Source organism: Suncus etruscus, chromosome 16 (genome assembly GCF_024139225.1).
Source record: "Suncus etruscus isolate mSunEtr1 chromosome 16, mSunEtr1.pri.cur, whole genome shotgun sequence".
NCBI classification, from domain to species: Eukaryota; Metazoa; Chordata; class Mammalia; order Eulipotyphla; family Soricidae; genus Suncus; species Suncus etruscus.
In genome coordinates, this window is record NC_064863.1 from 64,600,393 (window position 1) to 64,624,467 (window position 24,075).

Here is a 24,075-nt window from a genome sequence, read left to right on the forward strand (position 1 = left end):
CTGTGCTATCGCTCCAGTCCCCACATCGATAATTTTATACTAGGCCTAAGTACACGATAGATTATCATTTTCCTGACACATAGTCCTCCAAGACTCACCAAGAGTAATTCCTGAATGAAAAGCCAGAAATAAACCCTGAGCACTTCTGGGGATGATCCAAAGAACAAAACAAAAATATCTATAAAAATGAAAAATTTTTTCATAAATAGAACTCAGCTCTTAAATAAAACATAAAAATTGTCTATGCTAAGAATATTCTCAGTGACATTACATATATTGAATATATTCTTTTATACAGTAAGAATATACAAATATTCTTTTTAAATACCCTTATAAAATGCTATTTTAAATGAAATGCTATAAACTAACAAACCTTTAACAATTCTATTTCTAGGAACTTAGAAATATAAGAAAATGAGAACAGCTCACAAAAAAATGCATAGGGTTAGGATGTTCATTATAGTAGTGTTAACAAGTGAAAATTAGAGTGATTATAGTGTAACGGATAAGGCGACTGCAGCTAATCCAGGACAAACAGCATTTCGAACCCCGACTTCCCACAGCAGGAGGAACCCCAAAGAGTTGCCCGGTGTGACTCCTAGACAAAACAAGTGAAAATTTACCAATAAAATTTTCATTCATTGGGAAATTAATTACATATGCTTGAAAGTATAAAAATAACTATACTGTATATTTTACTTTTTGTCACTACATAAACCCTTGTAAAAAAGCTAAAATTGTTATTATCCACAACATTGGAGAACTTAATTTCAGGTAATAAAAGATCCTATCAAATCCATTCTGCTCTTATATCCCTCAAATATACATCAATAAAATGTTATATATGAATCACATTTGGCTTGAAGGATCAAGCAGTGCTAACCTTACATGTTATCAGTGTGGTCATTTGGTTCAGATGGCAAATCCTTTGAACAGTGTTTCCCACACAATATAAAAATTTTTCCTTAATTCAATGGGCTAATTTGTACTACAATTTGGAAAAGCCTAATCAACCCAATAAAAAAAAATATCTTACATCTCCTACCTCCTAGATAGAATACAAATTAATTTGTTTTGTTTTGTTTGGGGCCATAACTGGTAATGCTAGAAGATTATATGGGTGATAGGATCAAACCTAGGTCAGCCCTGTAAGGAAAGTGCTCTAGCCACTAATACCACCTCTGGCACCTCATTTTTGTTCCTGGGACACTCCATGTGAGGTGCTGGAAATTAAATCCAGGTCAGTCATGTTTAAGGCAAGAACCTTAACATGCCATACTCTCTCTCCAAACCTCAACAATCAATTTCATTTTTATTTCTAGGAGAAAAGCATTAAAAAAGTTGAAAATCAACTTTTGCCAAAAGAGAGGCAGTTTCTCTTACGAAGCAATGCTATTTTGCAAATCAATCTGAAAAATTTTACAAACATAAGTTATTTGCTTTAACTAAGTTATTCACTTCCAAATTATATTGGAACCCAAAGTAGTTGGCCAAGTCCAAAGTTTTTAAGTTGTTTTTTTTTTTTTTTTTTGGGCGGGGGTCGAGGGGAGGAGAGAAGGTGTTCAAGAGTTACTCCTGGTTCTGCAGTCAGGAATCATTCCTGGAAGGCTCAGAGGATTATACCGGATGCAGAGGATTAAACCTGGGCCAGCCATGTGGCAAGGCAAAAACGGTCTATCCACTGTCCTATTTTTCTGGCTTCCCAAAGTATTTTTAAAAATTTAATATAAAATACAAGTGGCAAAGCATCAAGATATACAAATACAAAAGACAATATATATCTAGTCAAAGTCATAGAAATAAATAAAAAATATAAATCTACTTAAAATTTACCTGTGCAAATATTCTGGAGCTTTATTCAGCAAAGTATAATATTGCCTCACAAACTCCCGCCCTACAAGCAGCGGACTGGGCTTCTCCATAACCATTTCTTTGCTGCACAATGTCAAATGCTAAGGAAACAAATATTAAGAATAATAATTATTAAAAAGTAATCTTTGTAAAGTAAATATTCTTATCTACATAAGTCATAATAAGAAAATTAAAGACTACTTAATATTTTATGAGAACAAAATAATAAATTCCAAACAATAACTTGTAATCTACAATATTATTATAACCCTCTTGGTCTGTTCTTCCCTATTCCTCAATACAGGGACAAGTAATAGTTGCGAATCGAAGGCTGCTGACTCTAATGTCAGCCATACCCAGGACTTTTCCATTCATATTATCTTTTCATCTGGTGATCATCACCATCCTAATATTCTAGGAATTCAATATATTATTCCTTGGGAGTGGGACACAGACCTCCAATCTGGGTTAGTTACATGCAAGGCAGCATCTTACCTGCTGTACTATCTCTCCTAAGCTGCTGTCTACAATTTTAAGGATAACATCGGAGGTGAGGGTCAAATAAAATAAGAGCGACATAAGGAATGCATCAAATCAGCAGAATAAACAATAGATAAATCACTAACGAAGTTTGAAGAGTAATAGGAAATACTTAGATTCTAACTTGAGTATATATGAAATTTAACACTTTAATCTTTGAATAGCTCTCCTGAAAATGCTAAAGATTAAATCACACATTCAGAATAAATTACATTAAAAGAATTTTACCAAGAAGAAAGAAACTAAGGAAAATAAGGAGTTGTGCCAATCATTTTGAAATCGGGTCCTTATATTTAAAAAAATATCAAAACAAACCTCAATCTGGAGAAAATAACTTCGACTCTATAAGACAGCGTTTTTCAACTACTGTGCCAAGGAACACTAGTATGCCATGGAAAAAAAATCCCAATTTCATCCGTAACATGTGGCTTCAGCTCACAAATAGACCAATCACCAATAGACAAATAGACCAATTAATAAAGCAATTATAAAATAATTTCTTTGTATTTATGATCCTATTCAAGAGAATTACTTTATATATAGTCAATACTGGCAGAGTTAATTTTTTTTTAACATTTTCTAATGGTGGTGTGCCTCGTGATTTTTTTTCCATGAAAAAAAGTATGCCATTGCACAAAAAGGTTGAAAAACACTGCTATAAGACCATGAGTTAGAAGTTTTGAATCTGGGTTACGTTTTTAAGTTACAACGAAGAACCATCTTAGTTTAAACCAGTAAGACTACAATTTATAAAGCTAGTCAGGATCAAAGGATAATGATAAACAAAAGCAGAAGGTTGTTAAGTCTCCAGGACCATCAAAAACAAAAATTTTCTTTTTGTGTTGCTAAGGATAAAATCAAAGTAGTCATATATGTAAGGTATGCATTTATTAGGCTTCTTACCCCAGTAACCTTTAGAAAACTTATTCAAGATAATTTTGAAAAGTGAAGTTTCATATATCAAAATTCCATTTTCCATACCATTATGCATTATAACACTTAGTACAACAGCTAGGATATGAAATCAACAACCTAGATATTAAAGGACAGATAAGATAATGAAGCTGTAGTATATATACATAATGGAAAACTACTATAGTTTGGGGCTGGAGAGATAGCATGGAGGTAGTGCATTTGCCTTGCATGCAGAAGGACAGTGGTCTGAAATCCCGATCCCCTAAGCCTGCCAGGAGTAATCCCTGAGCGCTGCTGGATGTGATCCAAAAATCAAAAACAAAAAACAAAACAAAATAAAAACAACAAAAAAACTCCAACACTACCATAGCTGAAAAGAAAGATGAAATTATGTTATCTGCTGCAACATGGATGGAACTGGAAGATACAATGTTAAGTGAACTAAGTCAGGAGGAAAACAAACACTAAATTATCTCTTATATGTTATGTAAAATAACTGGACAGGGAATGTGATGTTTGTAAAGGGAACACCTATATTACCCTTGGCAACAGAATACAGGGAGAAGAGCAGAAAAATATAAAAAGTGAGTAAGGAAAGATAAACTGCAAGTAACAGGAAGCAGAGGTCAAAGGGGATCCAAGTAGTTATGTGGTGCAATAAGTTGTATAACAAATACCCAAATAATGAAAACAAAAGGTATAACTTCACCAACCAAACTTTAAAATGTACCTGCAGGGCAGGAGCAACAAACAGACCAGTATAATAGATGGGGCCTTGCTAGCAGCTGACCTGCTTTCCCCCTTTTCGTTTTTTTTTTTTTTGGGGGGGGGGGGGGCACACCCTCTGACACTCCTGGCTTGGGGCACCAGGAGATCAAACCATGGTCCATCCTAGGTTAGCTCGTGCAAGGCAGACACCCTACTGCTTGCGCCAGGGCTCCAGTCCCCTTGATGGTATGGTACCCCCAACCTACCAGGAATGATTCCTGACTTCACAGCCATGAGCAATCCCTGGTGTAACCCCAAAACCTTAAAAAATTAAAAAATAAAAAAGTGCCTGCTAAAGTAGCAGGAGGTGGGGTGGAGAAGGGAGACATTGGTAGTGGAACTGATGCTGGAACATAGAATTTCTAAAACTCAACTATAACTATAGTTTATATATAGTTTATAGTCGACTTTGTAAATCATGGTATTTAATAAAATTAAAACGAAAGTCAGGGCCAGAGCAATTGCACACTACCATTCTAGGTTTGATCCCCAGCATCCCTGATCTCCCAAGCATACCAGGAGTGTGGCCTGTATGGAAAAAAACTCCCACAAAACAAAACACACACACACACAAATAAAATAATCCCAACTTTCAGGCTGAGATGTAATAAGAGATTAAGACACATGCCTTGTATGTGACCAATCCCAGTTAGATCCCAGGACCAACAAAAGTAATTCCAAGTAATTCTAACAGTACACGAGTAGCCCCTTCCCCAGGACAACAATGTAGTCAACACCTCCCCCCCAAACAAACAAACCCCCAAAGCCCACATTTCTAGCAATCAGGGGAAACACATTATCAGTCCTATTTATTTTGGGTCACACCAAGCAGTGCTCTGGGTTTCTCCCTGCCAGGTTCAGAGGTGCCAGAAATCAAACCAAGCTGTTTGCATATAAGGAACCCTAACCTCTGTACTAGGTTTCTGACTTTTCAGTCCCACTTATTTCCAGACATACACACACACACACACACACACACACTTGGTTTTTCAGGCCACACCTGTTTGATGCTCAGGGGTTACTCCTGGCTAAGCGCTCAGAAATTGCCCCTGGCTTGGGGGGACCAAACCTTGGCTAGCGCTTGCAAGGCAGACGCGTTACCTCTCCGGTCCCTTATTTCTAGATATTAACATGACTATACCTACCCTCCTTAGTTTCATTTATTTCAGATATCAATCTTTCTTCAACTCTAACCTGTTTTTAAATCTCTACTTAATTCTCCATCTTCATTTTCATGATGACCCCCCTCTAACTCCTGAATTTAACAGGAGGGCAACTTTTCTTATTAAAAACGCCAAGGCAGAGAGGCAGAGTTGATAGTACAGCAGGTAGAGCACTTGGACCAACCTAGGCTCAATCTCCAAGCACCTTCAGGAGAATTCCCGAGTGTAGAGTCAGGAGAAAGACCTGACCACATCTGGGTATGGATCCCCAAACCATCTGACTCGGTATTTACATAGACCAATGGCTTCTGTTTGGGATTGATATTGAAATACTGAATACCTAAATAACTATTTCAAAAGTCTAAACCAGTATCTAAAATTAAAAAACTTGGGGCTGGGGCCAGAGTGGTGACGCAAGCAGTAGGGTGTCTGCCTTATATGCGCTAATCTAGGACGACCACGGTTTGATCCCCCGGCATCCCATGTGGTCCCCAAGCCAAGAGTGATTTCAAATGTTTTTACTTTGTCTACCATACATTTTAATGCTAATCCCTGCTCAATATAAAATCAGGACTTTATTAGGTAAAATGATAGTTGCATCCTCCACACACAAAAAATGATTTGAAAGTCAGCCACAAACTACTTCCTTAAGAGGCTCAAACTAAAATCCTGATCTCAGCCTCTTAGAATTTTTGTCCCATCCTTCAGAAACTTAATTTTAGTTCTCAGAAACTTAAGTTTCTGCATTCTATAAGTTAAAAGCCGGCCTGCAATCAATTTGAAACAAAGCCATTGTGACATTCTACCAAAAAATAAAATATATATCAAGGATCCTTTGCTTGTTCATAAGCATGATTGTTTATTCACACCTTTGTGTGAACAACTTAAACCATGTTATGACATTTACATATTACCCTTCTAATATGAGAAAAGAAAAAAATTTAATCTAATATTCAACATTCCAAACTTACACAATTCCTGGCTCTGCACTCAGGGACCACTCCTGGTAGGACTTGGGGGATATTAAGGGGTGACAGATCAAACCTGAGTCAGTTGTGTGCAAAAACACCCTATCTGTCATACTATCTTCTCTAGCCTTCAACCTACTTTGGGGGGCGGACACACAATTGGAGGTGCTCAGGGGATGTCCATGATCGGACCCAAATTATTCAAGTATAAGGCAAGTATCCTATAGTATTGTCTCTCTGGCTGATTCTTTATGTTTAAAGATGTGTCCATGAGAGAAGCACCTGACAATTAACAGAAGTCTGATAGTGTTAAGGCTTCTAGATGTTAGACATCTACCACTACTATGGACATAAGAAAAAAAATTAAGGAAATTAATAAAATGAGGGCCAGAGTGATAATACAATGTATAGGGTGTTTGCCTTGCATGCAGTTGACCCAGATCCAGGTGCAGGTTCAGTCTCAGTCATCTGATATAGTCCTTGAAGCACCACCAGAAGCGATTCCTGGGCACAGAGCCAGGAGTAAAACTTGAGCACAGCTAAGTTGGCCTCCCTTAATATAAAAGTTCTGGGGTCAGAGGAGTGATAGGACAGTGGGTAGGATGTTTGCCTTGCACATAGCCGGACTTGGGTTTGATCCAGGCATCACATATGGTCCCTTGAGCCTGCCAGGAGTGATTTCTGAGCTGAGAGCCAGGAGTCACCAGAGTTCAGCAGGGTGTGGCCCAGAAACAAAACGAAACAAAAATTAAGTTCAAGGCTGGTATGATGGGATATGGAGCACAGGGTCATCCCTGGCTTGAGTTCCTGGTACAAATATGCTCCCCAAAACACTGAAGGGATTGGCTTCAAATCCCCTATTCTCTTTGCCCCTCAATCAAGTAATCTGTTCAATAAATCTGATACCAAAGACATCTTAAAAGAAGCAACTACTAAAATACAAACAAAAGCTCCTTTGGGAAAATGCGAATAGATTAAATAAATCATACAACTACAAAACATTTGGCAATGCTCTATGCTTCAGATACATAAGCATTCACACAAACAAATGCTATTTCTGAAATATAAAGCGAGAACTGATTTGGAGACTGGTGCATCCAAACAAGTCAAATATAGTAATTTCAGTATAAAGCTTGACTCATAATTTGTAGCAAGTACAAAATTACCTCAAAACAGACTACAGACACTTATGTAAATCTAAGAAGAGATTCCCAAACTTACTTGGCATTTTTCTCAGAAAATAAAGATGATTACCCAAATCTCTGTGAAAAATCTACCTTTCATAAGCTAACAAGGAGAAAGCACTCCATTCTGCACCTAAGGCAAATTTCTCCTCCTCCAAATAATTCCAGTGCTCCTGGGGGATTGAGGATCAGTATTACTACTCTGGCAAACACTAGTTTAGAAGAAAAATAGGCGACAATTTCTGCAGTTTAAACGAAGATTTTAATGACATACAGAATAAAACTGGCAAACAGACCTCCGTCATGATGTAAAACTTCTGTTCATTTAAAGACATAAAAAAAAATAACAAGACAAACCAATTTTGTAAAATACCGCTAAAGTTATATCCAGAAAACAAATGCCAAATAAAAAAATAAACACAATTTAGAAATGGGAAAACAATTTGTTTGTTTTGGGTCACAGTGGGCAGTGCTCAGGGGTGCTCTAGGCTCTGCACTCAGAAGTCACTGCTGTTGGGCTTACGGAACCATATGAAATATGCTAGGGATAGAACCTGGATTGGTCACGTATAAAGCAAACATCCTATCTACTGCACCCTTTACCTACTCTGGCCCCCCAAAATAGGCAAAAGATTTAAATACACATTTTATATGATACACAGATAGAGGGCCAGGGATATTATGCCGAAAAACCTGAACTCAGCTTATACTCAGGTCACACAGGTTATTTGAGTTGGTGCATGTGCACCAAAACAAATGCATTCAGTCTCCAACTGTCTTCTGCCAACTGCTGGAAGGGGCGGTGCTTCAGCTCAGTTCACAAGTTGCAGCTGAGCTGAAGAGGTAGGCTGCTGAACTGAACTGTACGCCACAACTAATTAACCCAAATATTCTGCACTTTGTATGAGAGGGAGACCGACAGCAGTGATTATGATATCTGCAAACTCAGTGATGACAATGTCTATGCTGATACCCTTACATCAGATACAGCTGAAGCTCTGTTTGGACATACAGATGAGGAGGAGGAGAAATCTAGTTTGGAAGGATTTTAACCTTTGTGATTTAGCTTGATTATCTGTTAAGCTACGGTCTTCTGCACTTTAAAGTTTTAAAGTTATTGTTGCTAGTTTAGTTTTTCTTTAGCAATAAATACTGAAAAACATTTAACCTACTGATTCCTCAATTATCCTATTTGTTTTGGGTATATATTTTTATTTTTGAAATTTGGCACTGGCTGCTGCGTTTTCCACCTTGGCTCATAATATACTTGAGTTACTAAGTTGCCCAGTTTCTAGGGTAAAATTCGGGGGAGGGGTCGGCTTATACTCGAGTATATACAGTAACCCATTGATAAGGCGTATTTGCCCTGTATTTGTGAGGCCCAGCACTAAAAACAAACAAACAAAAAATCACAGGTGGCAAACATGGGAAGATCCTCATCATTAATCATCACAAAAATACAAATTAAAACTATTGCCATGCCACTTAGTACCTGGAATTCTTTTTTTTTCTTTTTTTTGGTTTTTGGGCCACACCGACGGTGCTCAGGGGTTACTCCTGGCTGTCTGCTCAGAAATAGCTCCTGGCAGGCACGGGGGACCATATGGGACACCGGGATTCGAACCAACCACCTTTGGTCCTGGATCGGCTGCTTGCAAGGCAAACGCCGCTGTGCTATCTCTCCGGGCCCAGTACCTGGAATTCTGTCTAACATTAAAAGCTAAAAATAACAAGCAAGGATGGGAATATATATTATATTGATTCAGGAGAAATGAAGTAACACACCAAAAAAAAAAAAAAAAAAAACCAAAAAATACTATAGCAGCTTTATCGATAAATGTTTAAAAATGGAAAACAACAGGGTCCGGAGAGATAGCAGAGGTAGGACGTTTGCCTTGCATGCAGAAGGACGGTGGTTCGAATCCTGGCATCCCATCCCAAGCCTGGCAGAAATAATTTCTTGAGTGTACAGCCAGGAGTAACCCCTGAGCACCGCCGGGTATGACCCAAAAACAAAACAAAAAAAAAGAAAACATGATCACTAGCTTAATGAATGGACATACAAACTAGTAAATTTATTCAACTGAAAACTTCCGTTCAATGTGAGTGAAGTGAGACTTGATAGCTCAATGCGTTTTGCACTTAGGAGATACAGTTTTATCCCCAGTATCAGTTTCCCAAACACTGTGTGAACTACTCTTGAACATTTTGGATGTGGTCCTAAAGCCAGGGAAAAAAAAAAAAAAGAAACAAAAAATTCAAAACAAGATACAATCTGGGTGGAGAGATAGCACAGCAATAGGGCCTTTGCCTTGTATACATCCAACCCAGGACAGATGTTGGTTCTAATCCTGGCATCCCAAGCCAGATAGGAACAATTTGAGCACAGAGCCAGAGGTAACCCCTGAGCAATGCAGGGTGTGTGACCCCAAAACCAAAAAACAAACAAACAACAACAAAAAGCAAAATACAATTTATTATTATTTTGGTTTTTGGGTCACACCCGGTGGCACTCGGGTTCCTCATGGCTCTACGGTCAGAAATCGGTCCTGGCAGGCTCTGGAGACCATATGGGATGCTGGGATTAGAATCATTGTCCTTCTGCATGCAAGGCAAACAACACCTTACCTCCATGCTATCTCTCCAGCTCCACAATATAATTATTTTAGGGGTTTGGGATGCCGTGAAGAACTACAATGTGTCCTTTGCATGAGAAAATTCAGGTATAACACCCAGCAACTCACAGTTTTATAACACTACCAAGAGTGTCTTTTCTTCCCACTGTATAGGTTTACTGACAACCTTCTGTACACTGCAGAATAATAGAGCTAAATAAAATCAAGAACTGGAGGTAAAAGGAAATGACAATTAGAACAACTTCTGGGCTGACAAAAATACTTCGTATCTTGATTATTATTATGATAACTGTATAAACCTGTCAAATGACCAATTATCGAAAAACAGTAAAGAATACATGGTACCATAAATGTACAGCATTAACTTAAAAAATAGTGTTAAGGCTGGAGAGAGGGTGTATCAAGGATACCTGCCTTGCATGCAGCTGACCTGTGTGCTCCTGACCACATATGGTCCCCTAGGCCCCAACAGGTATGGTCTATATGGCCATCTCCCCAAAGCATCCCTGGATAATATTTTTCTAAAAAGAGGGAAACAAGGGGCCGGGCGGTGGCGCTCGAGGTAAGGTGCCTGCCTTACCTGCGCTAGCCTAGGAGACGGACCGCGGTTCGATCCCCCGGCGTCCCATATGGTCCCCCAAGCCAGGAGCGACTTCTGAGCGCATAGCCAGGAGTAACCCCTGAGCGTCACCGGGTGTGGCCCAAAAACCAAAAAAAAAAAAAAAAAAAAAAAAAAAAAAAAGAGGGAAACAAGGGGCCAGGGATATAGCTCAGTAAATACATTAACTTGCCTTGCATGTCAAGGTCCTGGATTAGATACTTGGCAAAGTCAAAAAGGAGAAAAATATGAGTCAGGTATAAAAACAAAGTCATGTACTCACTAAAATGCTACAAATGTAGATAGAAATCCATGTAAAAATTAAACAACCAGGGCCCGGAGAGATAGCACAGCGGCGTTTGCCTTGCAAGCAGCCGATCCAGGACCAAAGATGGTTGGTTCGAATCCCCGTGCCTGCCAGGAGCTATTTCTGAACAGATAGTCAGGAGTAACCCCTGAGCAATGCCGGGTGTGGCCCAAAAACAAAAACAAAAACAAAAACAAAAAAATTAAACAACCAAATTATAGAATACTATAAACCCCAAATTTGAAAGAACAGAATGATTTAAAGAAATGCACAATATTTATGTTACAGGATATAGAAAAAGGTCGAATTCAAAACCATTTCTTGGGGATCTGAGCGATAGCTCAGTAGTTAGGGGGTTCGCCTTGAATGTGGACAACCCAGGTTTGATCGCTGGCATCCCATAGTCTCCAGATTATGAGCCTGCCAGGAGAAATTTCTGAGCGCAAAGCCAGGAGTGACCTCTGAGCACTGCTATGAACAAACAAAAAGTTCTTCTGTTTGTTTCTCGGCTACATCTAGAGGTGCTGGGGAAGGCTTAGGCTACTTATTCTTGGTTTGAGCAGCCCATGAACACTTTAGCCTTGTGAACTATGTCTCTTGCTCACAAACCAATGAATTTTTAAAAATTATTAACACCGTGATTTACAATGTTTTTCATAATATTCATTTTCAGTTATAAAGTTGTTCATGATCGAGTTCCAGTCATATAGTGTACAACACATTTCCCGCCACTAATGTCTCCATAGTTTCCCTCCTTCCCTCCCCAATGGCCACCTCTGTGGCACATTCCTCTCTCTTCCTTTTAGGCATGGTGGTTTGCAATATTGTTACTGAAGGGAGATCATGCATATTACTTTATCTCCTTTCAGCACCCAGTTCTTGTCCAGAGTGATAATTTCCAACTATCATTGTCATAATGGTCCCTTCTCTGCCCTCACTGTGCTCCCCTGCTGTTTATGGGAAGCTTCCTACCATGGACTGGTCTCCTGGCCCTCGTCTCTAGATACTATCTTATTTGTTTTTTTTATATTCCACAAATGAGTGGAATCATTCTGTTTATCCCTCTCCTTCTGATTCATTTTGCTCAGCATAATGACTTCATTTTTCCTAACAGCTGCATAGTATTCCATTGTATAGATGTAACACTTGGGTTGTTTCCAAATTCTGGCTATTGTGTTTTTTTTTTTTTTTTTTTGGTTTTTGGGTCACACCCGGCAATGCTCAGGGGTTACTCCTGGCTGTCTGCTCAGAAATAGCTCCTGGCAGGCACGGAGGACCATATGGGACACCGGGATTCGAACCAACCACCTTTGGTCCTGGATCGGCTGCTTGCAAGGCAAACGCCGCTGTGCTATCTCTCCGGGCCCAAATTCTGGCTATTGTGAATAGTGCTGTGATGACCATAGGAATAGAGGGTTTTTCTGCATTGCATTTTTGGTTCCTACGGTACAAACCAATCCTTAATTCTACCAAAAAGATCTAAAGATATCATCTAAAGGTAAGTATTTTACCAGCTTCTAAATTGTAAAAGTCACATCAAAATTTTAAATTTACCATCCAATAACATTTCACTGGCTAAAAATCAAGGTTCTAAAAATGAAGGATATTAGACTCTGGAAACAATCAAGATACCCTTCAACAGATGAATGGTTAACGAAACTGTGGTACATATACAAATGTAATATTATGCAGCTGTCAGGAGAGATGAAATCATGAAATTTTCCTATACACTGATGGACATAGTAACTATTATGTTGAGTGAAACAGGTCAGAGGGATAGAGATAAGACACAGAATAGGCTCACTTATTTATGGTGTTAAGGAAAATAGAAGACATTATTGTGAATAATGCCCAAAGATCTGGGCCTGAAGGACCAAATCATGATATGAAGGAGGGGATATGCACTCTTGAGGAGGGGTGAGTGCAGCTAGAACACTAACAACTACCAATATAAAGTTAATGAGTGAGAAAAGTGAAATGCCTGTCTTGAATACAGGCAGGGGTGGGGCAGGGCATTTGATGGTGGGAATGTTGCACTGGTGAAGGGGGGTGACTCAAATCCAACTATAGTCATGTTTGTAAATCATGGTGTTTAAATAGATATTAAAAAAATAAAAATGAAGTCTATTAGAATAAAAATTTAGTACAATCAGTGTAACGAAAAAGCACACTGAAATCATGTACTTTAGTGGCAATTTATGACTATACTTAAGAGTATTTAAATATTAATAAGGGAAAATGTAGACTCAAGGAAACTATGTGGGAAACAGACCAGTCTAGTAACCATAGAAAAATCTTAAATGAGTAGATATAGAAGAAGCACTTGTCTGACATTGAAATAGCTAAGGTACCTGGAACCCTGGTTGAAATCCCTGAATCACATGAGCTGAAATGAGAGTAGAGTGGGCATTTGCCAGGCAAGAGGCTGACCTGGGCTCAAACCCTGGCACCTAATATATATTAGTAGTTCCAGGAACCTGCCAGAACAGGAGTGATTCCTTAGTGCAAAAATAAGGACTAAATTCTTAGTAAACTGGGTATGGGCCCCCTAACCAAACCAAACCAACATGAAAACATTATGGCCAAGTATCTGAAGTTTAATGCATTCATTAAAACTCTAAAATTGTAGCTCCCAACTATAAAAAATTGCAACTAAAATTTAATTTAAATAATGTAAAAAGGCAATGAGGTAGGAGCGATAGATTAGGTAGTACATTAGGTAGGAGGCTTGATTTGCATGTGTCCAACCTAAATTCAATCCCTGGCACTGAAGCCAAAAGTGATCTCTGAGCACTGCTAGGTATAATCCTAAAACCGAGCGCAAAAAAAATTTTTCTTTTAATCTTACCATATCAAAATAATTGTAAATAGAACAGAAAAAAAGTCAATCTAAGAAATCTAATCCATCGCCCCCAAATTTTGATCCTACCACGTCTCTTTCATTTCAGGGGTGTAGGAAAATAGAAGATCTAGTAGAAAAGGAACTCCCAGTAAAATAGTTATCTCTACATACTATCTACTAATAAAACCTAATTATAACTTTAAAACTTTAAACTGGGTTACAATCACCATTATTATATATAAAAATTAAAAATACACTTAAACCTGAAGCAGGAGCAATAGCACAGCAGGGTAAGGCGTTTGCCTTGCATGCTGCTGGTCCAGGATGGACTCAGGTTCGATCTCAGCATCCCATTTGGTCCCCCTAACATACCAGGAGTGATTTCTGAGTGCAGAGCCAGAGTAACCCGAGTGCTGCCAGGTGTGGCCCCAAAACAAAAAGAAGCCTGAAGCGTGTTCCGACTACTACCTAGCAACGGAGCATTTCTGTTTAATAAGTTCTGGAGGGCCACAGAGATGATAGTGCAGCTGAGCACTTGTCTTGCACGCAGCAAATCAGGTTAAATCCATGGAAAACAAGATTCTGAGTCCATCTAGAAGCGCTTCCTGAGTGAAGAGCCAAGATAACAAGCCCTTTGCATCACTACCTATGGCCCTCAGAACCAAAACAGTCTGGGAAAGAATATGACCGCATAATTTCATGTCACTCTGGTGGCTGTTTCAATGCTTGAAGAATACAGTCAAAAATGAAGACCGGTAATTATTAAAACCATTTTTTTTCTTTTTAGACCACGCCCAATGTTATTAGGGGTTCCTCATGGAGGTGCATGTGGGACCTTACGGTATAAAACCTAGGTCAACCCCCTTATAAGGCAAGAACCCTATTGCTGTAACTACTGCTCTTAGCCCTAATACCATATTTTTTCAAAGTCTACCCCCAAAATGAAGGGAGAAATATTAAAAGAATGTTTTAGCAGAAGGTTCTAGCTTCTTATAGAGAACTCTAGTTCTCTTTAACAGAATGTTTAACAATGTTTACAAGGTCGTATCACTGTTAGGACAATAACATACATTTAGTCAGGTCCATGTCCCCTTTCACTGAGTCATGGAATATAAATACATTCATCTGTGACCGCTAACTCTATAATGAAACTATTCTTTATCAACTTCTAGAAGACTTGTTTAAAATGACTTTACCAGTATCTCTAGAAAAGAGACCTTTACGGGCAGGAGCAATAGCACAATGGTTAGGGCAATTTGCCTTGCATGCAGCCAGCCCAGGCTTGATCCCTCACTTCCGTATGGTCTCCTGAACCTGCCAGGAATAACTGCTGAGTGCAGAGCCAGGAGTAACCTGAGCACTGCCAGGTGTGGGCCCTTCCCCCTCAAAAAAAAAAAAAAAAAAAAAAGAGAGACCTTCAATTTATCAATTTATTGTGGCAAGCCTTTGAATGAAAATATCACAAAGAGGGCCCGGTGAGGTGGCGCTAGAGGGAAGGTGACTACCTTACAAGCGCTAGCCAAGGAAGGACCTAAAAGAAAAAAAAGAAAAAAGAAAATAACACAAAGCACCGGTGTTTAAAATATACACTAAATTATAAGATAAATCTTTTCATTCTCAGGCCCCCAAAGTAAGGAAATGTTGGCGACCAGAGTGATAGCTCAGAGGTAGGACCAACGTATTTGGGATCCCCAGCATCCCATATGGTCTCCACAGTCGGCCAGGAGTTATTCCTGAGGGTAGACACAGGAAGTAACCCCTAAGCAACTCTGGGCGTGCCCGAAAAACAAAACAAAACAAAACAAAAACCCACAAAAATTAAAACAGCTCAAGGTTAAAAAGTAATCTATCTTTCTTATTCTCCATAAATGAGATTAACTTCATTTACAGAAAAAGAAATTGATTTTTACAGGATTCAAGAAAATGAGTTTACCTCTCTCGGTCATAGTCATGAGAAAGAAAAATTTGCTCCCCTGTTTTCAGTTCTTAAAACAAGTATTTTGCCAGGTTGGGCATATGTTTTACTTACAGGAATCAATGAGATCCTAAGTTTGATTTCCAGGAAGGTCCGGGGAGGTAAATAAGAACCTTAAATTTATACCTATCAAAACAGTATCATGCAATCGGTTACTCCACACTAAATGGTCATTTATAAAGTAGTCTCTGAAAACAAAATCTTTGGAAAAAATTTCAAATCGGAACACGGATAATCAAAGAAAAGATAATAAAAAGTTTTAATACATAGATTTTCAGTAACTGATGTTTATTTTTAGTACCTTCTAGTGAAACATGGATAAAAATATTTCTCACTTTTTTGGTTTCTGGGTCGCACCTGACATGCTCTGGGGACCATATGGAATGCAGGGATTTGAACCACCATCCTTCTGCATGCAAGGCAAATACCCTACCTCGATGCTATATCTCCAGCCCGGATAAAATATTTCTACAAAAATACCACTACTATTCAAATTCAAGAGTTGTCTACTGCTAAGCTGAACACTCAATTCAACTGTCCAATAATCACTTTCTTCTTTGGAATCTCCTCCATTCATTTCACAGGAGCATTCTGATTCTCGTCACTTTCGAGGTAGGGGGTGGAGAAACCACGGACCTGGTGGTGCTTAGGGAGTTACTTCTGAATCTGCACTCAGAAATTGCTCCTGGCAGGCTCAGAAGACCTAGGGGATGCCCGGGATTGAATCTGGGTTGGGTTGGTCCCAGGTTGGCCGCGTCCACGGCAAACACCCTACCGCTGTGCTTTATCACTCCGGCCAGCTCCTCTCTCCACTCTTAGTGCTTGTTCACATTTAACATTTAGAACCAGAATATCCAACAATGTAGAACCTTCATGCTTAGCAAGCATTATGCTTGAAGTGGTCTGCAATCTTTCAGAATTAGCAGTTTATAGAGATTAAGTCGTAGCACAAAGATACATAAGGCTACTCCAAAAAAAAAAAAAAAAGTGAGAATAGAAAAGGTAAGATACTCAGGGACGACATAAATTCCGGTCCAGAAAAAAGGTCCATTCTTTTCAGACAGACCCAGAACCCTGAACTTGACATTAGATCCGTTAGATACTAGTAGGAACCAGTGTTTATTCAGAAACTTGGATAACATGCCTAAGGCTACATCAACTGCCAAATATGGATCTAGACAAGAAATTCTCTTCTTCCCCTATAGCACAAAGACCCATCGGCTTTAAGTAATAGAAGACAGACCCATCTAACAGTGGTCAGCTAAGTATCAAGTGTGGAGCCCTGAACCAAAAAATGTTCTTCTTCTTATTATTATTATTTTATTTTTTGGTTTTTGGGTCACACCCGGCAGTGCTCAGCGACCACTCCTGGCTCTACGCTCAGAAATCGCCCCTGGCAGGCTCGGAGGAACCATACGGGATGCCGGGATTCGAACCAACGTCCTTCTGCAAGCAAGGCGAACGCCTTATCACCTCCATGCTAAGTCTCCAGCCCCCAAAAGTCAGTCTTTTAAGCCGAGTTACTACAAGATGATCATCTAGGGCAGAGAGGAAGGGAACAGCGCAAAAACTTTGCTATTATTCCAGTTTCAGGGCAAGTGTTTTGGTCTTTGTTATTGGTGGTGCATTCCAAAATTTCCATCTTCAGAAACGAGACCCAGGTGGGAGTGAGTGGGAATGGGAGAAAAACGGGAAGGGGGAAAAAGGCCGCTGCGGCTATCAGATAAGCTAGAGAAGGCAAATTCGCTGCGACGAGCGCAGACAGGGCCACCCTACCTTTCAGCTTACCTACAGAGGCAAGTACAAAAAAACTCTTTTGCGATTCGACTCGCCTCGCCTCGCCTCCCAATCAGAGGCACGATCGGGGAGCCACAAACAACCCTTTCGAAGGCCGGATGCCGACCCGAGCTGAGAAGCACCCACCGGGGCCCAGCAAGCCCCGCATGGGCCGGGATGAGGATGAATGAAGCTGGTTGCGGGGGGTGACAGATTAGGAGCCCAGAGGCGGGTCGGGCGCCGGGGCTTCCTAACCCGCCGCGGGTGCAGGTGCGAGTGCAAAGACCGCCAAGTCCGTCGTCCTTCCTTCCGCGGGCACTAGCCGCGCGGCTGGTGGGCGCCTTCGGAGCCGGAGCAGATTTTGGGGCTCGCAGAAATGGTGCCCGGAGGCCGCGACTGTGCCCTGGGCCTCCGTGGTGTGCGAGCGTGTGAGTGTCGGAGAGAGGAGGGGGCCCGGCCACGCGCTGAAATTGACAAACGTCGCCCGCCCGGCGGCAGGCTCCGCCTCCAGGGGGCGCGCTTCCCAGCAGGGCCGACGGCGTCCCCGCGGCCCGCACCTGTGCCCACCCAGCCCTCACCTGGGCCGACGGCAAGGGCGGGCACAAGGTCTTCCGGCCTTCCGTCGGAGGCGGGACAGTAGCCTCGAGGGGACAGAAAGCCCGACGCCCGCTCGCTCACCCGCCCGCCCGCGCGACCTCCCTTCCCGGCCACCGTACACGCGCGCACACACCTCCGACTAGTCACTAGTCACAGCGGCCGCGGGCACGTCGTCGCGCAGAGCCGCCGAGGAGGACCGGCTGCGGCTGCTTCTGGTCGTCGGCCGCTCCCTCCCAGGACACGCTCCGCAAGCCCAAGCCCAAGCCGAAGCCGAAGTCGAAGCCGAAGGAAGCCTCGCGAGCTCACCTCCCCACCAACCTCTCTCTCTCCGGAGATCTCGTTCCCGGGCGCCCCAGCGCTGCGGCGAACGCCTGAGAACACGCACGTCCCGCCCCCTAAGCCGCCGCCCCCTCTTATTGTTTTACCCCTGCCGGCCGGCCCGGGGAACCCCCCGGCACGGCGTCAGCCAATCAGGCGTCTCCTTAGCTGGCTCCGCCCCCACCTTCTCGCGTGTTCCTTGGCGGAGCATGCGCAGAACGCGCGCGCACGCCCCTCCAAGCGCGCGCGCACTCTCGCGCCCGGAAGTCGGGAACCGGAACCGGCGAGCGTCCGCAGGTTGGACGTCATAAGGAGGAAGGTCGCCTTTCTCCCGCTCTGGGGGTCGAAGGAAGGCAACGCCTTGTGGGCAGGCTCGAGGAAGAGAGATATTTCGCTTTCCTTTTGCTATCTAAGCTCCAGAGAAAGAATGTAGCCGTTTTGCTCTCTGAATGAGGTGCCCATCAGTGTTATTCCTAGGAGAGGAGCTGGATGGAGTTTTTAGGCTTTCAAGTGGGAGGCCATATCCATCCCAACAGCCTTCCAGATGTTACATGGTGGATCAAACAGGACTGGACTTCCAGCGAATTAAAACAATATTTTACATCGTAGTTTTCTGTTCTGTTTTTGAACACTGTTGAAAGACATGCTAGCTTACCTTGACACCCTAAATGGCTGAAAACTCAAAAGAGATCCTGGTTATAACCTTGCTGCATCTGGGTTTATAAAAAGCATTACTACAGGCCCTCCTTACATTGGGACAGAACTGAGGTGAAGGTGCTCTATTGAACACCTCAGTTCTGGCAAAATTTTTTAATCGGAGGAATTTTAGGATAAAAGGCCCAAGCTTTGTGAAAGGAAGAAAAATGCCTTTAGCAGGAGAAAATTTGATTCTGCACCAGAAACTGCATAGGCATAGTTCATGAGTTTTTGCAATTCTTTAAGAACAACTTTAAGGTATTTTTCACATGCGGAAAGCTTAAGTTTACAAGAAGTAATGCCAAATTTTGAGTCGTTCCCCCACGCTCCAAGTTTTCCATTTATTTTTACGGTAAAAAGCCATTTAGGTTGAACTACACATGCATACAATGACTGTATATTGTAATGTATATCGTTACATGCAAAATACACGGGCAGACCCTTTGATGAAATGGACATGCTTTTCGTTACAGCATCATAATGTTAAATGTTTGGTAATGAAATCAGAATTTTATGTAACTTTAGAATAACCTAAAGATAATTTTATGCCAATTTTACAGATGAGGTTGATGCTTAAAAGGCTAGGTAACTTAAGGCCAGAGATTGTGGGGTTAAGGTACTAGACCTCTAGTTTAATTCCTAATACTGGCACCTTGGTGAGTAACTCTACACAGAGAGAGAACTATCCTCTGATACTGTGTGGTCTAACCCCCTCAAAAAATATAAATAAAGTGATTTGTCCAAGGTTATAGAGCTACTTTTCATTAGATCAGGGACTCAATTTACCTCCACACTGTATGCCCTTAGTCACAAGCTATGGAATACTTTCTTAGTACTAACTGCCACACCTTATTACTGTTGCCTCACATTTCACTGGGGTTCTTCTATATGACAACACCACACTTGGATATTCTTCACTATGTATTTTAGTACAAAGGAACAAAAGTTTTTCTGGAAGTTTTAAATTTTCATACATTCTTCTAGATCAAATATCAATCAGTCTCTGGGACTTGCTAAAACACATTACTGGGCCCCACTCTAGCGCATTCTGATTCATCAAGTCTGGTTAAGGCAATAAATCCGAGAATTTGCATTTTTAAGTCCCCAGGTGATGCTTCTAAGAACCACACTTGAAAAAACACTGGTTGATTGTAAGGATTAACAAAGTTAAAATTTAAAGGTGCCCAGGTAATACATATTTTGGGTTTTGAGTTCATAATGATCTTATTGCATAATCTCATTTACATTTTAAAATCTAAAATTTAAAGTCTAATAGACTGCTTAATAGGCTAATCCTATAGATGAAATAAATATAAGCTTTAGGCTTGCCTTAGGGTAGGGCTTCTAATATTTACTGATAAATCAGAAAGATTTATTTTAAAACAAATCTTGAAGATTTTTTATGATCTCCACATTAATGAGCCCACAGTTTGAAGTTATAGTATAATTCTTTTAGTCACCATGATTTACAATACTATCAGCTATAGGGTCTCATGTACATGATATTTCAATACAACTCCCCAATCTGAGTCCCTCTTACATAGCCACTTTTCAGATTCTCCCCTCAAGTGGTGATTTCTACTTCCTAAACATCTCTTAAATCTGTGCCCCTGAGAATCTCTCCATACTTGCAGTCCTGCCCAGTTCCATTTTATATATATATCCATACCTTTTATATATGTCCCATATTTTACATCTTCCCAGAATTATTTCAATAGCTATCTAACTAATCTCCTTGACCTTTAAACTCAAAGGTCAGAAAACCAATATTATTAGTTCAAGACTAAAATCCCCCTTGTTTTTTTTTTTTCTCAATATCAAATTGCCAATTTTCAGTATATTGCTGCTCCTTTTACCCTCAACATCTTTTCTAGGATTAAACAAGTATTTCTCGTTACTATTATTGTCCAGACCACCATAAAACCTGCAAATACTGTGGTCTTCTACATTAGTACTTTCCTCTTAGTCTATTAAATCTTTTGTTGTTGTTTTGGTTTTGGTGCCACACCTGGTGGCAGTCAGGTTACTCCTAATTCTGCACTCAAAAATTGCTCCTGGCAAGCTCGGGGGACTATATGGGATACTGGAAATAGGAACCATTCTGTCCCGGGTTGACCACATAGGTGGGCAAACACCCTACCACTGTGCTATTGTTTCAACCCCTATAAGTGTATTCTTACAACAAACTCTTTACAGCTATAAATTACACAATTCATTCCCCCACTTTTCTGTAGTGCCGAGAATTGAATCAAAGGTCGCATACATATAAGGCAAGAGCCCAATCACTAAGCCCATTCCTCAACCACTATAAGCAAAACATACACTTCAACTCTTTGAATTATTTCCGCAGTTCATATGTGACATTATTAAAACCTTATAAAAGCATCTCTATAAAATGCCAAATTCTTATCTATTGCATCTACCAGTGTGGTTTTTCATATTTTTTTCCTCTGATACTACTTTGCTCTTCCTTTGACACTCCAATCACATCCCCACCTTTAGTGAGCCTTAGATGAACTATATCAAGGGTCTAAGACAAAGTGAATTGATCATTAATTGATACAGTACATAAGGTGTGCCTACCTTGTATGTGCCAGTTGTAATCTTTGAGCACAGAACCAGAACCACTGGGCATGCCAAAAACCAAAAAAGGTGAGTTATACCAACTGATTTCTCAAAGTACTCATTCAAATATCTCACTTCAGGTCAGAGAGATAGCTTAAAGGCCAAAGTGCATGCTTCTCATGTGGGAGCCCTAGGTGTGAGCTCATTGTCCTGTGTACCAGCAAGAACACACACAAATACCACCCTCTTCATCCTTTCTCTACCAGGCATGGCCTAAAACAATTCTCACACAAACTAACCTAACATTGTATATTTAGTGTATGCTGCACTATTTTATAGTCTATATAATATTTATAACACAATTCTTCAGTTCTCTTAATTTTTTTTCAAATAGAAGTTAAATGACAATCGCTAGGTTGTCTGGCAGAGTCCAACTGCCATATAAAACTTTTCCTAAAATGTTATTATTTACTAATTCTCATTTTCTTTTCCTGGCAATAACTGAGGAGATGTAATTTTAATTGTTGAGTGGCAAAAGGGGATTGGGTATTTGGGGTGTGTGTGTGTGTGTGTGTGTGTGTGTGTGTGTGTGCGCGCGTGTGCGTGTTCATTCACAATGAGGGGGATGACCCTATCCACAAATGGGAGCTACTACTGGCTGGTGTTAGTTGTGGGGGTAACTCTTGGAGTTGTTCAGCTGACCATTCCTTTGCATACAGAGACCAGGGACTGATTCATTATGTACTCCAGCCCTTTCTGCCATCTCCCCAACTTCAGCATTTCCATTATTCTTGCCTCATCTTGTGCCTATTACTGTATTAACTACACCAGCACTCATAAAGGCTACTAAATAAATCTATGAGTTTCGTTTTGTTTTGCTTTCCTTCAAAGCTAAGGATTGAGCTCAAAGTCTCACACATGCCAAAAAAAAAAAAAAAAAAAAAAAGTGCTCTACAGCTACATCCCTGGTTGGAATTTATGCATTTCAAATAAACCTATAAGTAGTAATTAGGCCTCTCTGAGACATCTGGTAAATTGTCATGTTACCCTCTTATTAAAACACATTTACAAGTTTAAATGATCAAAATTTCATTTCCTTTATCCTTCAACATTTCCTTCTGTGTTTTTCCCCCTCCTCCACCAAATCTGTATTTCATGTTTCTTTTTTTGCTTTTGGGAAATACTCAGCAATGCTACGGGACTAATCATGGTTCTACGCTCAGGGAACCATATGGAATGTCAGGTATTGAAATTGAGTTGACTACATGCAAGGCAAATGTACTGTACTATCTATCTCTCCTGTCCACCATCAATATTTCTTTAAAAAAAAAAAAGGACATCTCTTATTACAATAACACAAAAAAAGGAACTAATTAAAAATACTATAACCTATAGCTATTCACATTTTGTCAATTGTGCAAAGTAATTTTCTTTATAGTAAACATATTTAATTGCTTTCTGCATCAGGATACAATTTATGAACACAAATTCAATTTAGTTATCAGACTACCTTATCATATTTCACAGTATAAACACATCAGATTCTATGCCAATTTATTATTTTTTTGGCAAAAAGTGTGAATATTTTGTGGCACTTTTCAAAAAATATTATTTTGGTGCTATTAATAAAAAACAAAAACAAAGTGAAACCCCCCCAAAAGATTCCAAAATAATCCTCCCCCAAGTTACACCAGGGCACGAGGATTAGGCAATGGTGATGATAATATGAGGGTTATTGTATTCTTTTAGATGCTAAAGTCATTTCTCAGTCTTTTTCTTTCATGAATTTTACTAAAATTATTTAAGAATTTTCTTAAATTTGATATTTCTAATGTTTCCTTATAATTGCATCAAGGTATGTATGTCTTGCAAAAATAACAAGAAAGTACAATTCTGTGTCCACTCTGTCAAAATACTTTCTGACTCAGATTCTATCCAGAGCACCAAAGTCACCTGCAAATCATCTGCAGAGCACCAGCGTGAACCCTGAGCAAATAGCCAGGAAGCCCAGAGCATAGCTGGGTGTGGCCCTCAAAGAAAAAGAAACTAAACAAAATAAAAGACTTCTAGAAGTCTATATCTGGGTTTGGAAGTCACACTGTCTTGATATGAATTCCAGTATCATCTTATTATTTACCAGTCATATTACCTGGGCTTTAAAAAAAAAAACCAAAAAACCTTTACTTATTTGCTGATTGTTTGCTTGATTGGTTTTTGGGCCACACCCAGCAGTGCTCAGAGGTTACTTTGGCTTTGCACTCAGAAATCGACCCTGGTAGGCTGGGGGACCATATGGAAATGCTGGTCCTTCCCAAGTTGGCCGCATACAATGCAAATGCCCTACCACTGTGCTATCTCTCAGGCCACTACCTAGGC

General features: G+C 40.3%; 1 protein-coding gene and 1 pseudogene across 3 annotated transcripts in view; one reads left to right on the forward strand and one right to left on the reverse strand.

The window, feature by feature from the left end:
- Positions 1–24,075, reverse strand: part of G3BP2 (G3BP stress granule assembly factor 2) — an 86,042-nt gene that overhangs the window by 17,598 nt on the left and 44,369 nt on the right. For 2 of the 3 annotated variants that reach the window (XM_049790261.1, XM_049790259.1), the window contains exons 1-2: positions 18,254–18,286; positions 1,834–1,952 (exon numbers count right to left, since the gene is read on the reverse strand). In XM_049790261.1, the coding sequence (XP_049646218.1) occupies positions 1,834–1,928 (95 nt within the window). In that variant the 5' untranslated portion in view covers positions 1,929–1,952; positions 18,254–18,286. Of the gene's footprint in view, positions 1–1,833; positions 1,953–18,253; positions 18,287–24,075 lie in introns of those variants that run through there. The other variant, XM_049790260.1, reaches the window with a different exon arrangement.
- On the forward strand, positions 6,068–6,161 carry LOC126032794 (uncharacterized; annotated as a pseudogene).